At 47.4% G+C, this 15,685-nt stretch overlaps 1 protein-coding gene across 2 annotated transcripts in view; it reads right to left on the bottom strand.

Annotated features, from left to right (window-relative positions):
* Positions 1-981: 981 nt before the first annotated feature.
* SRPX2 (sushi repeat containing protein X-linked 2) overlaps positions 982-15,685 on the bottom strand; it is a 34,404-nt gene continuing 19,700 nt past the window's right edge. Inside the window, exons 5-12 of one of the 2 annotated variants that reach the window (XM_081848098.1) lie at positions 15,414-15,605; positions 10,025-10,201; positions 8,962-9,091; positions 8,718-8,839; positions 7,727-7,906; positions 3,153-3,286; positions 2,930-3,051; positions 982-1,449 (exon numbers count right to left, since the gene is read on the bottom strand). In XM_081848098.1, coding sequence (XP_081704224.1) covers positions 1,269-1,449; positions 2,930-3,051; positions 3,153-3,286; positions 7,727-7,906; positions 8,718-8,839; positions 8,962-9,091; positions 10,025-10,201; positions 15,414-15,605 — 1,238 coding nt within the window. In that variant the 3' untranslated portion in view covers positions 982-1,268. The remainder of the gene's footprint in view (positions 1,450-2,929; positions 3,052-3,152; positions 3,287-7,726; positions 7,907-8,717; positions 8,840-8,961; positions 9,092-10,024; positions 10,202-15,413; positions 15,606-15,685) is intronic. The other variant, XM_081848099.1, reaches the window with a different exon arrangement.

Raw genomic sequence — 15,685 nt, 5'->3', positions numbered from 1 at the left:
GATGGGGCTCAGGTATTCCAGGGCAGCTTTTGCCAACCTGGTCCTCTCCAGAGATGTTTTTTGGACTGCTTCTCCCACCAGCACCAGCCCAGCTGTGGGAGTCCACAAGTAGCAAAATAACTCTTTGGAAAGTACTGCCTTACTTTGAAGTCGCCCTCTGCAGTTTAAAAGTTTTGGCACATGTTCTGTTCCTCAGCTGTAAAACATGGGGGGGGGGGGAGTTTCCACTAAATAAAAAAAGGTTTACAGTGGTACCTCGGTTTACATACGCTTCAGGCTACATACCCTTCAGGTTACAGACTCCACTAACCCAGAAATAGTGCTTCAGGTTAAGAACTTTGCTTAAGGATGAGAACAGAAATCATGCGGCAGCAGCGGGAGGCCCCATTAGCTAAAGTGGTGCTTCAGGTTAAGAAAAGTTTCAGGTTAAGTACGGACCTCCAAAACGAATTAAGTACTTAACCTGAGGTACCACTGTATATTCATTCCGCCTGCTGTAGAGGTGCCAAATTCCTAGGCGTTCCAACCAGGATGCTTTTAATTCTCAGTATATTAACTACTGCACTGACTAAAAGGAGATAAGGAGTGAGCAGAAGTATGTACAGTGGTACCTCGGGTTAAGTACTTAATTTGTTCTGGAGGTCCGCTCTTAACCTGAAACTGTTCTTAACCTGAAGCACCACTTTAGCTAATGGGGCCTCCCGCTGCTGCCGCACGATTTCTGTTCTCATCCTGAAACAAAGTTCTTAACCTGAAGCACTATTTCTGGGTTAGTGGAGTCTGTAACCTGAAGCGTATGTAACCTGAGGTACCACTGTATACTCTTTAAAGAAGAGAAGGTGCCTTCCACTTAATGTATCCAGAGCGGGACCTTCTCCACATAGATTGCTGGTTTGCTCTTGAAAAAGAGAGAAGAGCTGTGATTCTGGGCTATCCTCTGGTGACTTGTCTTTGGTTGTGATACCTTTACACACACACACAGTGGAATGTACTTCTTGTCTAGAAAAGGGTAGGCACAAAATAAAAGACATCCTCCTGGATAATCCCTACAGGAATAGTTATGATTATTTCCCCTTTCTTAATGTGGATGTGGCTGTGGCCCGGGGCGCTGCAGGTTCTGCTGTCCTTGTTAGTTCAACTTCAGCAATTTCCTCCCTTCTGTTTCACCTGTTTCAGTTCAATGCTGAAAGGGAAGACCTGGCTCTCCCTTAGCAGTTAGAGGTCAAAAGGTGTCCACTTGTGACTCCTGTGGATGGAGCAGCCCATTATCACTCGCATGTGTCCCTGTTCTGTTCCCTCTGGAGCACTTCGTGGTTGCTCAGCAGGTAGGTATCCACAAAGGAAAAGAGCTCGTCCGGTGTCAGAGGCTGGATGTAGCGCTCACGGTCCACGCCTTCTTTGTCGACCAACACGACGTTGAAGCGGGAGCGGGTGATATGCAGGAACTGCCTATAGAAACAGAACATTGGCTGATTGCCAGTTTGCTGGAGACCCTAAGAGCTCATGGAGGGTAGTAATTTTAGAGCAGGGATGGGAACTGCTTTTGGCCAGAGGGCCAGATCCGCAATTAGCTAACCCTCCATTGGCCACATTGACAGGCAGTTGCAGCTGCTCACCTGTCAGGTCACCTGACCTTTTATTCCGCCAAGCATTTCCCATGAGAAGTAGGAAACACCAAGCCTCAGTTCTTTTAAGTGTGCTCCAAACCTTCCTTTGCAGTAGCTTGAATTTTCCTGCTCCTGACACCATGTGATGACAAATAAGGGCAAGGCCATACCCAGCTTCCCCATATCTGGAGGCCCTAGGGAGCCAGCATGTAACTTGAGTGCTTGCCCTGACTGACTGCTTATGTGTTACCAGGCCAGGTTCAATGTTTTTGCATTATTTTATAAAGCCATTGGGAGCCAGATAACTCTAGGACTGCCTGAGCCCATCTATCCCTGACTGATCACTGCAATCTTTTGGGGGAGTCTCTGTTGCTGGCTTCCCCATGGCTCACGACTACTAGAAGCCGCCAGTTGCCAGTTCGCTATTGGCTTGCTGTTCCACTGCAACTAAAGCCAAGGTATCTATCTGCAGCATGGAGTGAGAGTGTCAAGTGGATACAACAAGCAGGACACGACGACAATAACAGCCCTTTAATTGTTCCACAGCTACTGTTCCTGAACCTGGAAGATGCATGTAGCCATATTGGCTTGTACGATACAATACAATACGATACCTTTATTGTCATTGTCCCGTACAGAACAACGAAATTGAAAATCTACATAAAACATTCAAAACCCAACAAGCCTGCTATCCCAGCTATCCCAACCTGGTTAGCCCCCTAAAAACTCTGATACCCCATTTTAAAATACAATATACTCCCATACAGACTCCTTACAATGCGTTTAAAATCAAAATCGCATTTGGGTAGAGACTGTTTCTCAAACGGCTAGTCCTAGTCTTTATAAACCTGTACCTTCTTCCAGAAGGCAAAAGCTGTAAGAATCATTTCCAGGATGCGCACTATCCTGCGCTATCTCTGCAGCTTTCTTATGGCACCTGGAAGCATAGATTTGATCCAAGGTGGGAAGAGTGCACCCAATTATTCTCTCCGTAGTCTTTACAACCCTGGACAGCATTGTTTTTTTCCCTGATTGTGCAGCTCCCAAACCACACACACAGACCATAAGTTAATACACTCACTGTTGGCTTTAAAGGTTTTTAAATTCTAAGTGGTCTCCACCACATTTTGTGGAAGCTGAATCGCACAAATTAAAAATTACAAATGTAGAAAAAATAGACCCCCTCTTCATTTTGTTTTTGCTTTATCATGCGCACTCTTCTCTTTGTAACATCCCAGCAAGTGGTTGCCCAAGGCCAGTAACATTCGTCACTGAGCAGGGATTTGAACCTGAACCTCTGCCAGCCACTCTGCACCACTAACCTGAGCCCTTCAATGATGTTCTCTGAGAGTCGGTGCTCACGGATCCGCCCCACCTCGTGAGGCGGCAGCCCCACCAGCTCAATGACGGTGATGTGGCGCAAGTCCAGCCCACATGTGGCTTGCTGCAGTGAAGAGAGAAGCAAATGGCTGGAGGAACCCAGTAGCTGGAGAAGGGAAGGAAGGGTGTGAGTTCTAGGATGGAAACTCAAGAGGAAGGGCTTACCTGCAGCATGCTGTTCTGCATCTTATAGTAGCGGTCAGAAGGATCAGGAGCAGAGATGATGAGCAGCCGGCGCTTTTCATAGAACTGGTCCAGAAGGCCGGCAGCAGAGTTCACATCCACATTGATCTGCATGGCTGTCAGCAGAGCATGAGAAGACACAGGGTTTTAGCATGCTAGATGGGTACATGCTAGACGGGTAGCAATATGAAGAATGGAGAGCAGTAATAGTGGCAACAGGGCCACCTGCCACACTGTAGGAATGGATACTGACAAACATCTCTGAGTGTCCCCCCCAAATGCCTCCTTTCTGCCATCACCGCTATTACTTTTCTGGGGAGTGGAGCCAGATTACTAACATTGCTCACACAATAGGTCAAGTGAACCTGTTGGACTCCAACTCACCTGGGTCCCAATCAGTATAGCTAGTAAGGGCTGATGGGAGTTGTAGTTCAATAGCATCTGGAGGGCCATAGGTTCCTTGCCCCCACTCCTTTGCTAGGGATATCATCTCAGATACCCAAATCGGTTCACATGGTTGGTCACAATGGTGCAAATGGATCTTGTCTACACTTTGTGCTCTCAGCTGAGCACACACACTTTCACTTCCAGTCCCCTCTCTTCAGGAACACAAAGGGGTGTTGCCCTACAGCTAGTGAAAAGATTTGGTTCCTTGTAATCAGCGGGTGACGCTGTGGGTTAAACCACAGAGCCTAGGACTTGCTGATCAGAAGGTCAGTGGTTCGAATCCCCGCGATGGGGTGAGCTCCCGTTGCTCGGTCCCTGCTCCTGCCAACCTAGCAGTCTGAAAGCACGTCAAAGTGCAAGTAGATCAATAGATACCGCTCCGGCGGGAAGGTAAACGGTGTTTCCGTGCGCTGCTCTGGTTCGCCAGAAGCGGCTTAGTCATGCTGGCCACATGACCTGGAAGCGCTACGCCGGCTCCCTCGGCCAATAAAGCGAGATGAGCGCCGCAACACCAGAGTCGGTCACGATTGGACCTAATGGTCAGGGGTCCCTTTACCTTTACCTTAATCACTGCTCTTAAGCTGGCAATGCAACAATATGCTCAGAAGGACCATGGTAGGGGAAGATGTTATTCATCACTGCCCCAACAGCCATTTCTTCCAGGTTCTAAGTTGAGGATGAGGAAACACTGGTCCTCCAGCTATTGGACTCCAGTTCACATCAGCCCTAGATGTAATAGTCAATGGTCAGGGATGATTGGAGCTGGAGTCCAGGAACATTTGAAGGAGCGCAGGTTCCTCTCCCATGTTCTAACAATGCTGAAATGGGGTTTCCAGTTCACAGAATTAGAGACTTGGGACATTGGAAGGACCCCAAGGATCATCTAGTCCAATCCCCTGCAATGCAGGAATTTGCAGCCATCCTATATGGGGATCAAACCTGCAACCTTGGCGTTATCAGCACCACGCTCTAACCAAGTGAGCTATCTGAACCAAAGTTCAGAACAAGCCCAATGAAATTTGAGAGCCCAAAGTCCACCACTGCTGTTTCCTTCAACATCTATAATAATTTTCTGCCATCAGAACAGTAAAATTTTCATAACACTTGTAAAGAACTCCAGATCATATATCTATAGGGCCAGGAAAAAAGCATTCAATAGATTCTCGCCCCTTTGTTCTTTTTTGGTGTCAAATACAATGTCCTAGTGCCAATAACAGCAAAAATATGTAGAAAAGAATAAGAAACTGGAATTATAGTATCAAAATAACCACTTTTGAGGTTTTCTGCAACCAAGCAGTAAATTTCCCATATATGATTTGGATAATCACCAATCACACACCAACATATCCAGCAGTGTGAGATGACATTGAATTGCATCTGGCTCTAAGGTTTCCTTGGGTGCAAGGCCCTGTCTAGACATGTCATGACTCCTGATTGCGCAGAGGTTTCACGTGTATTCAGTTGCATGTGCTTAGAAGCCCCATTCAGATGTTTAGCAGTGGAACCACGAAGGAGCATTGAGATCTGGAATAGCCTGTGTGCCCTGAATCCAGTGGCGTAGTGTGGGTTGTCAGCACCCGGGGCAAGGCAAGTAATTTGCGCCCCCTAACCCATGGATTTGTGCCACCTAACCCGTGGATTTGCACCCCCTAACCCTAAAACCCAGATGTTGCACCCGGTGCGGCCGGCCCCCCCTGCACCCCCCACGCTACGCCACTGCCTGAATCGTCTCCTTGTTTCCATTTCTCAATTCAAAGCAAGAACTGAATGGATACCGCACTGTGAATGTTGTAGCAATGATTTCAGGTCTGATTTATGTCATAAAAGTGCAGTGGAGGAGAAACTTCACTCTGTGTAACCTTAGGCAGGATTTTTGAGAATGTTTGGACCACAAAGAAGCTGATACTTAAGCATCTTCAATCCCCATGTAGGGCTAACACTAGGAAGTGGGATATACCTTTAAAACTAAGAAACGCCTCTGAGATCAGAGCTCGCTGTATTTTATTTCCCATTTTCTCGTTTAACAGCATTCAACAGTGGATATAAATCTACACGAATTGAATAATATTTCCCGTGACTTCCTCCCCTTCTGCGGTATCTTGTTTTTCTGTCATTTTCTTACTGCCTATCTTAATTTATCCTTTTTAAAAACCAAATTTATCATTTATAATGCCTTTAAATTTCTTCCTGCTCATGTTTGGATTAATCCTGCTAACGTTTTTAACTGTTTACAATTTGTTTTCACATATTTAATAAATCCCCCCCCCATTCTATCACAAAAAGTCTATCATCTTGATCTGTTAATCTTCTGGTTAGTTTTGCCATCTCTGCATATTCCATCAATTTTAATTGCCAATCGTCTCTTTGCAGGGGGGGGGCTGTTCCTCTTTCCAATTTTGGGCATATATCATTCAGGCAGTCATGGTTGCATAAATAAATATGTGAGATCACAGTGATGCTTCTAGCATGACATCACTGCTCTGAGCTCCAACTGACATAATCTCACTTGCTGTTTCTAATTTGGATCAGCTGGGAAATAACTGAATTGCAGAGAGCATTCTTAGGTTCATTGTTAGTTTAGCCAGGCATTGCATTTACCAACAGGGTTAATGGTTTAATGGTTGTTTCATCCATCCATCCATCCATCCATCCATCCATCCATCCATCCATCCATCTATCTATCATCTGTCTATCTATCTATCTATCTATCTATCTATCTATCTATCTATCTATCTATCATCTAGTTGTCCAACTATTAGCAACTTAAAAGGGTAAAAGGTAAAGGACCCCGACAGTTAAGTCCAGTCACAAACAACTCTGGGGTTGCAGTGCTCATCTCACTTTACAGGCCGAGAAGGCTGGCGTTTGTCCGCAGACAGTTTTTCCAGGTCATGTAGCCAGCATGACTAAGCCACTTCTGGTGAAACCAGAGCAACGCATGGAAACACCATTTACCTTCCCACCGGAGCAGTACCTATTTATCTACTTGCACTTTTTGGCGTGCTTTTGAACTGCTGGGTTGGCAGGAGCAGGGACCAAGCAACGGGAGCTCACTCCATCGCAGGGATTCAAACTGCTGACCTTCTGATCGGCAAGCCCAAGAGGCTTAGTGGTTTAGACCACAGCGCCACCCGCGTCCCCTATTAGCAACTTAGGGAGCTATTTATTGTAGGTTTTCTGCATAGATGGTAAGTAAATGCATTTAGGGAAATCTGGATTCTCAGCCCATCTTACACACACAAAACCTGTCCGCTAAGCCTTTTGTATCTTCCCTGACATTTCTTCCTTTCTAGGGATGCCCCTGGGATGCTTGCTGATGTTCGTGTCCTGTTTGCTGGTCAGGAAACACCCCCATGACACACAAATAATGTCCAACCTCCAACAACTTTTGCTTGGACATCTAGAGCCAGCAAGCCAGGCAATAGTCCTGCCTACTAGTTGCAGTGTGTGTGTGTGTGTGTGTGTGTGTGTGTGTGTGTGTCTTCCACGCACTTGTAGCAGGAATGAGGCAAATACATTTAAAACAAATACTTGCGTTAACTGCGTAAGATCACAGTGATGCTTGCAAAACAATGCTTTGAGCTGAAGCTGATGTCACCAAGCAGTGGCTGATCTGATGTGTTTGTTTCTAACTCAGCTGTAGGTGGAGTTGGAGAGAGTTTTTGGAGCTGGCTAATTTTGAAACAATTGCCTGCTTTGTCTGTAAATACAATGCCTAGCTAATCTAACAATGGACCCAAAAATGCTCTCTGCAATCTGGTTTCTCCCCAACTGATGCAGCTGCTGTTAGAAATGGAAAACAATAACCGAGATGATGTCAGTTAGAGCTCAGGGCAGTGATGTCATGGTGAAAGCATCACTGTGATCTCAGAGGCATGGCTTAGTTTTAAAGGTATATCCTGCTTTCCCCTCAGCAGCAACCTGTGAGGCTGCTTATAAGCTTGCATCCAGTTAAGTTCTACTCAAGAGCAGACCCCTTTTAAATCAACAGACCTAGGTTAAATCATGCCTATTCATTTCAAAGGGTGTACTCTGAGTAGAACTGATTTTGGGTACAACTGTTGCCCTTTACCCTAGCTCTTCTTCCCTCAACCCCAACACACACTTACGAATGCACGTGGGCTGAGAGCCAGACCATTGGCGGCTGGACTGACAGACCCTCAAGGGGGCACCCTGGCGTTCATAGCCTCCATCACAGTGGTACTCGCAGGTTGCTCCGTAGTTGTTCCCTGCTGAGGTGCAGCTGACATAACCGTGCTCTGGTGGTTTTAGAACAGGACAGCGACTCACTGTGGAAGGGAAGGTTAGGAATCAGAACCCAAAGTCTTCCTCGCCTCCAACACAACACAGGCCACATGCACACTGTGCATTTAAACTACTGTGGCGCCACTTTGACAGGCATGGCAACCCGCTAGGGTACCCTAGGGACTAATCTGTTAAAAGTGCTGAGTGTTGTTATGAAACCCCTAATCCTCTCAGAACTACAATTATCAGAGTGGTTTAACCACCTGTTCCCAAGGAACTGGGAACAATCTAAAGTTATCCCACAAGGGAGTGGATTCTAGAAGAGGTAGTCTTGTGACAGAAGCTTAGAACTCCTCGGGCTGCTCCCAACCTTGCTCACGCAGAACTATCCAAGGTCCTGCAACTCTGCCTTGCCCCATTCCCCACCAGACCTGGCTTCGGATCAGAACATGGCATTTGTAGCAAGTAACAAAATGTCCTGGTCTGGCCTTGGTGCCAAACCACATGCTATTTTAAATGAATGGTTTGAACTTGTATCTTCCAACCCCCTGGCAGGAGGCATGGAGGAATGGGGCTGGAGTTGATGCGGATCGGGACTGCTCTTGCCAAAAATACCCCACCTCTGCCTGCCAAGCTGCTATTCTCTCCAACTGGAATGTTGTTATTGGCAAACAAAGCTCTCAGAGGAGAGAATTTCCAATGAGACCATGGCCTGGAGACAGGGGTAAAACCTACCCACGGTTGAAATCTAAACCATGCCTCTCTCACTGCTCCTATTTAAGAGAAGAGGCAAAGGTGTAAGCAGCAACCTCACATTTAGTGTAATGCCTTGGAAATATGAGGTATATCCTTTACCTTGGATGCGCACAAAAAACTTGCAGCTTGCTCGGTTGTATGCCTGGTCATAGACGGTGTAGCGGATAATGTGTTCTCCTTCAGAAAACTCGGATCCTGGTTCTGGGCCCCGGAGTGTCATCCTGGACTCGAAAGACAGAGAGATATGTCAGGATGTAAATATGAGGGCTGGGTTTGAACTTTTTCTTCCAAAAAGAATCATTAAATGGTGCTGAGACCCCAGTGCAGCCTCCCCCAAGCTTACTGTTTGATGACACCGTCAGCAGAGTCCTTTGCCCGAGGTGGATCCCAGTACACAGTGGCTGTCAGCTTGTTGGGTTCTGCCATTCGCTCTCGAGACTCAGGACATTGGATTTTCGGAGGCTCTATGTCTGCTTGAGTAGAATCAGAAAGGAACTCCATGGAAACAGGCAGCAACTAGGAGGAAAGTTTCCGCCTTGGGCCTGAATGACAAATGACTGGCCACATCCAAATTGTCAGTATTTAGCAGGAGGGATTCAAGAGCATTCCAGAAATGTTGGTATGTGCCATTAAACTGGATTAAAGTGCTCTTTTCCAACAAATCCACTTTTTAAAAAATGGACTTTTTGCAGATGGGAAGGTGACATGGAAATACACTAAAAACTCTGGGATAAAACTGTTGAGGTTGGACCACTAAGGCAAATGGGAGCCCCTCAGGGCTATAAAGCATGATATAAGTATTCTTAAATAAATACCGTATTTTTTGCTCTATAAGACTCACTTTTTCCCTCCTAAAAAGTAAGGGGAAATGTGTGTATATCTTATGGAACGAATGCAGGCTGCGCAGCTATCCCAGAAGCCAGAACAGCAAGAGGGATTGCTGCTTTCACTGCGCAGCGATCCCTCTTGCTGTTCTGGCTTCTGAGATTCAGAATATTTTTTTTCTTGATTTCCTCCTCCAAAAATTAGGTGCGTCTTGTGGTCTGGTGCGTCTTATAGAGCAAAAAATACGGTACTTTAGGTTGTGGTTTGAATGATTGTGGAGTAGCTAGCTGTCCAAAAGACATATCCCCAGCTGGTTTAATGGCCATTCCCCTTAGCAGTCTTTGGAAACTGTAGTTCTATTGTTGTGGCCAGAGAGATTTCTGCACAGAAGATTCTTAGGAAGTTCTCAGGGAGCCGTGATAGCCCAACAGATGGAAAGCCAATTTAAATATGTCAAGTACATGTACATTGGCAATTTCCCCTCCCATTTCTGTTTCCATCAGAATTCTCTGACATCCCTGGTAGTGGCAATGGCAACTTCTTCCATGCAATATGTGTGGTTGGCTCCAGGAGGAATTTACCTACACAAATTGGCTCGCTGCCACTCCAATGTCCGTCTTCTAAGCACACACGACTGCGATCGCCTTCCCGGTGGTATCCAGGCTGGCAGGTGTAGTCACAGTGAGAATCGACCTTGACTCCATCTGAACACTGGTACGATCCATGGTAGATTGCCGGCAGCGTAGGGCACCGAATCTCTGTGCACAGAAAGAGAACTTGAAAGTTCCCTAGCCTCTTCATGGAGTTACAACCCCCTGGATACCAGCTTCAAAGGGTTTCAAGCTTTGTAGCAAAAATACTAAGGTCATGCCTGCAACATGCATTTTAAGCAGATTTTTTTTTTTTTAAAAAAAAACAACATCCTGGGAACTGTAGCTTGTTAAAGGTGCTGGGAATTGTAGCACTGTGAGGGTGCTTTGGGGGAAGCTGATCCATGCACCTGTGTGCAGCAGGTTAATATAAGAGATAATGGCATGTCACAGAGTTGCGCTTCTACTCTCGCAAGATTGAATGCATTGGCTGTACTCGAGGGACAATTCCAAAAGATTCCATGCGAAAAACACTTATGTACCTGTGGAGATGGCAGTACCGAATCAGTGGCACATGCCCTTCTGGCTTGCACTCTTTATAAAGACTTGAGGAATGAGATTATCACCTCTCTTTTATTGTCCATTCCCGGTTGCCCAACCACTGCCACAGTGTCTTTTCTCTTGGCAGATCAAGAAGAACAGGTGACAGCAAAGGGTTTGTTTGTTTTTTAAGGTTTTATTTTGTTCTTAAGGGGAGGGGTCAGGGCTGCCGGGGAGTAGGTCCCAGCCAACAAAATGGCTGGGGCATGGTCCACAGAGGGGGATGCACTGGGACAACTGATCTCAGTGATCACGGGTAGGAGGAGGAGTTACACTAAGACCAGACCATGTCATTACAGAGGAGGCAGGTTTAGTCATTGTCTGAGGACTATCCCTGCCTCCGGGTCTGGTCCTGACCGGATGGATACTAGAATCAGCAAGGGATATCCACATGACCTGAAAGTGTTGCTGTGCAATGCCAGGTCAATGATTCATAAGACCACTGCCATCCATGACTTGATCATGGATAAAGGACTTGACCTGGCATGTGTAACAGAGACTTGGTTGGATGAAGCAGATGGGCCTGTCCTTGCCACTGCTTGTCCACCAGGTTTCTCTTACGCACAGCAACCCAGGTCATGTGGGCGGGGAGGGGGGGTTGCAGTGATTTTTAGGAAGGCATTAGTTTGCACCAGGCGTCCTATTGGGAAGACCCAGTTTTCTGAGTGCATGTTCTGGAAGTTGGGCAATAGGGGCAGTACAGGATTCCTTTTGGTGTACCGACCTCCCCGCTGCACCAAGGATTCCCTGCCCGAGCTGCTTCAGGTTGTGGCGGATGTTCTCCTGGAGATACCTAGCTTGGTTGTCCTAGGGCATTTTAACATCCATGCCGACACGACCTTACAAGGGGCTGCTCGGGACTTCGTGGAAAGCATGGCCTCCATGGGGCTGTCCCTGAATAAGTCTGGCCCAACCCATAGCCGCGGACATGCCTTGGACCTGGTGTTTACCTCTATGGATGTTGGTGATCTGACACTAAGTAAAAGCGAAACGAAAGAAGTGCCATGGTCAGATCACTTCCTGGTGCAACTGGACTTCTCTGCAACCCATCCCCTCTGCAGGGAGGTGGGACCGATTCGGATGGTCCGCCCCCGCCACTTAATGGATCCAAATGGTTTCCAGAGAGTGGTAGGGGATGCTTTATCCCATGTTGATGGCCTTTCAGCCGATTCCCTGGTGGCCCGCTGGAATGTGGAGTTAACCAGGGCTATTGACTGTTTGGCTCCGAAGCGCCCTCTCCGATTGCATGGAGCCCGGGCAGCCCCGTGGTTTTCCACGGATCTGAGGGCAATGAAACAATCGTTGAGACGGCTAGAGCGCCGGTGGCGGATATCTCATTCCGAATCTGACCAGACACAGGTTAGAGCTCAACGTCGAGCCTACCAAGTGGCGATAGCGACAGCGAAGAAGACTTTCTTCGCCGCCTCTATTGCATCTGCAGAAAACAGCAGCAGGAGACTTTTTCAGGTGGTTCACAATTTAGCAGAACCACCTGCAACACCGGGGCCCAGTACGGGCCACATGATCTCCTGCAATGATTTCGCAAAGTTTTTTGCAGATAAAATCACTCAGATTCGGGAAGAGGTAGACTCCACCGTGGGAGCAGGGCCGGGGCGGGAGAGTGCTAGAGTCCTGTCTAGTCAAGTTGTGTGGGATCAATTCCAATCTGTTACCTCCGAGGATGTGGACAGGCTGCTTGGACGAGTGAAGCCAACCACCTGTCTCCTGGATCCTTGCCCATCCTGGCTTATAAAAGCTAGCTGGGAAGGACTGGGCGATGGGCTTCGTGGGGTGGTGAATGCTTCCCTCCGTGAGGGAGCCTTCCCAGACCCGCTGAAAGAGGCGGTTATTAAACCGCTTCTTAAAAAACCATCTTTAGATGCGGCCACGATGGCCAATTATCGCCCAGTCTCAAATCTTCCATTCTTGGGCAAGGTGATTGAGCGAGTGGTTGCTGAACAACTCCAGGCACGCCTGGAAGAAGCAGACCATTTGGATCCCTTCCAGTCGGGATTCAGGCCTCATCATGGGACTGAAACTGCCTTGGTTGCACTGGTTGATGATCTCCGGCGGGCTAGGGACAGAGGTGAGAGCTGTTTCCTAGTTCTGCTGGATCTCTCAGCGGCGTTTGATACCATCGACCATAACATCCTTCTAGACCGTGTTGAGGGGCTGGGAGTTGGGGGCACTGTCATACAGTGGTTCCGCTCCTTCCTCCTGGGCCATGTTCCGAAAGTGGTGGTGGGGGGATGAGTGTTCAGACCCCTGGGCTCCCACTTGTGGGGTGCCTCAGGGTTCTGTCCTCTCCCCCATGCTTTTCAACATTTACATGCAGTCGCTGGGAGAGATCATCAGGAGGTTTGGGCTGGGTGTTCATCAGTATGCGGATGATACCCAGCTCTACCTCTCTTTTAAATCAGAACCAGTGAAGGCGGTGAAGGTCCTGTGTGAGTGTCTGGAGGCGGTTGGAGGATGGATGGCGGCTAACAGATTGAGGTTGAATCCTGACAAGACAGAAGTACTGTTTTTGGGGGACAGGAGGCGGGCAGGTGTGGAGGATTCCCTGGTCCTGAATGGGGTAACTGTGACCCTGAAGGACCAGGTGCGCAGCCTGGGAGTCATTTTGGACTCACAGCTGTCCATGGAGGCACAGGTCAAATCTGTATCCAGGCCAGCTGTTTACCAGCTCCATTTGGTAAGCAGGCTGAGACCCTATCTGCCTGCAGACTGTCTCGCCAGAGTGGTGCATGCTCTGGTTATCTCCCGCTTGGACTACTGCAATGCGCTCTACGTGGGGCTACCTTTGAAGGTGACCCGGAAACTACAACTAATCCAGAACGCGGCAGCTAGACTGGTGACTGGGAGCGGCCGCCGAGACCATATAACACCAGTCTTGAAAGACCTACATTGGCTCCCAGTGCGTTTCCGAGCACAATTCAAAGTGTTGGTGCTGACCTTTAAAGCCCTAAATGGCCTTGGTCCAGTATATCTGAAGGAGCGTCTCCTCCCCCATCGTTCTGCCCGGACACTGAGGTCCAGCTCCGAGGGCCTTCTGGCGGTTCCCTCACTGCAAGAGGCCAAGTTACAGGGAACCAGGCAGAGGGCCTTCTCGGTAGTGGCGCCCGCCCTGTGGAACGCCCTCCCATCAGATGTCAAAGCAATAAACAACTATCTGACATTCAGAAGACATCTTCAGGGAAGTTTTTAATATGTGACATTTTAGTGTACTTTTCATCTTTGTTGGAAGCCGCCCAGAGTGGCTGGGGAAACTCAGCCAGATGGGCGGGGTACAAATAATAAATTATTATTATTATTATTATTATTATTATTATTATTATTATTATATTGAAAGGTTTTTGTTTTTAGCTGGGGCAATCAGAATAAGATCCACTATTTGACTATTGATTCAAAACCCTAAAATGTATTTTATATAAATGACTTCTTATTTCTATTCTTTGTATATCGTATTGTTGTTTTATTACTACGGCCAATGGCTGACACAAATAAAGATTTATTCATTCATGTCACAGAGTAGCTACCGTATTTTTCGCTCTGTAAGACACACCAGACCACAAAACACACCTAGTTTTTGGAGGAGGAGAACAAGAAAAAAAATATTCTGAATCTCAGAAGCCAGAACAGCAAGAGGGATCGCTGCATAGTGAAAGCAGCAATCCCTCTTGCTGTTCTGGCTTATGGGATAGCTGCGCAGCCTGCATTCCTTTCATAAGATGCACAAACATTTCCCCTTACTTTTTAGGAAGGAAAAAGTGAGTCTTATAGAGCAAAAAATACGGTAATTGAGCAGGAATCTGAATTCAGCTCCCCGCTTCCCCTCTGCAAGTCCAATTCTTCAACAATCTGTGCCAGGAACCAGCATGATCCAAAGAGGGAGAGCTTTGCTATGTTGACAGTTTACTCAGACTAAGGAAGCAGACCTGGAACAACAGCTCCTATTGGCTCCTTAGGTTGCCTGGTCTGCCTGGGCTAATAGAACTAATTCTGGTGTTGCAGCATAGCAGGGATCAGGTCGGACAGTTCCTCTGCCTGAGAGCTGTTCTAATGGTGCAGGATTAATATGCCTGGACCCTTCTATGAAACCCTTGGTCCTTCATACTCAGTCCTCCCACAAACCTCCTTTTGCCCTTGATATAAAGCACTCTTGAAATCAGCGGTGAAAATCAATACAGTTCTGAAAGGTTCAGCCTGCCTTCTTGATTAAAAATGATGCCCAACAGTATTGAAGCATAGATTAAAAATCCCATTGGTTTCTGGAACAATGAGCAGGCAAAGTTTTATGACAATATCTTAAGATATCTTAAGATCTACAAGTGAACAGATAATTTTCCAAAATACGTAGTAGATGTGTATGTCTGTTCTCTGCCAGCAGTTACTTCTGACACATAGAATCATAAGGACCACAAGCATAGGCACAGCTTGAGGGGGGGCAGGGAGGGCCAGCTGCCCCCCATCAACAAAAAACATTAAAAATACTCTGCATAGCTAACGGAGGTTCTGCCCCCCTCTAACAAAAATCCTGGCTATGCCCATGACCACAAGGGTCATCTTGTCCAACTCTCTGCAATGCAGGAATCTTTCCCCCCAAAATGGGGCTTGAACTCAGAACCTTGAGATTAAGGGTATCTTGCTCTACCAACTGAGCTATCCTGCAGGCTCATCTTGGGTTATGTTGATGGCACCCTATGTTGAGTACTTTAATGAGGCTTCCTGAGGATGGCTGTAATGTGGAGCGGCCTCTGGACACTGGCGTGACACTTACGTCTGCAGTAGGCATGTCCTGACCAGCGACGGTTTAGCAGGCACTGTACGGACCTCTGGCCAATCAAGCGGTATCCACGGTCGCAGGAAAGCTCACAGCGCGTCCCCAGGCTGCTGCGGTAATTACCTCCACGGGGAGAATAGCATGTAGCCTCCCCATGATAAATGCTCAACAGGTGACACCACTGGGGAACTGAGAGAGAGAGAGAGAGAGAGAGAGAGAGAGAGAGAACCTCATTTAGGTATTCTAGCTATCAAGAGCAAAAGCTTTCG

Source organism: Podarcis erhardii (assembly GCF_964252035.2).
Source record: "Podarcis erhardii genome assembly, chromosome: Z".
Taxonomy (NCBI): domain Eukaryota; kingdom Metazoa; phylum Chordata; class Lepidosauria; order Squamata; family Lacertidae; genus Podarcis; species Podarcis erhardii.
This window is presented reverse-complemented; position numbering and strand designations above follow the sequence as displayed.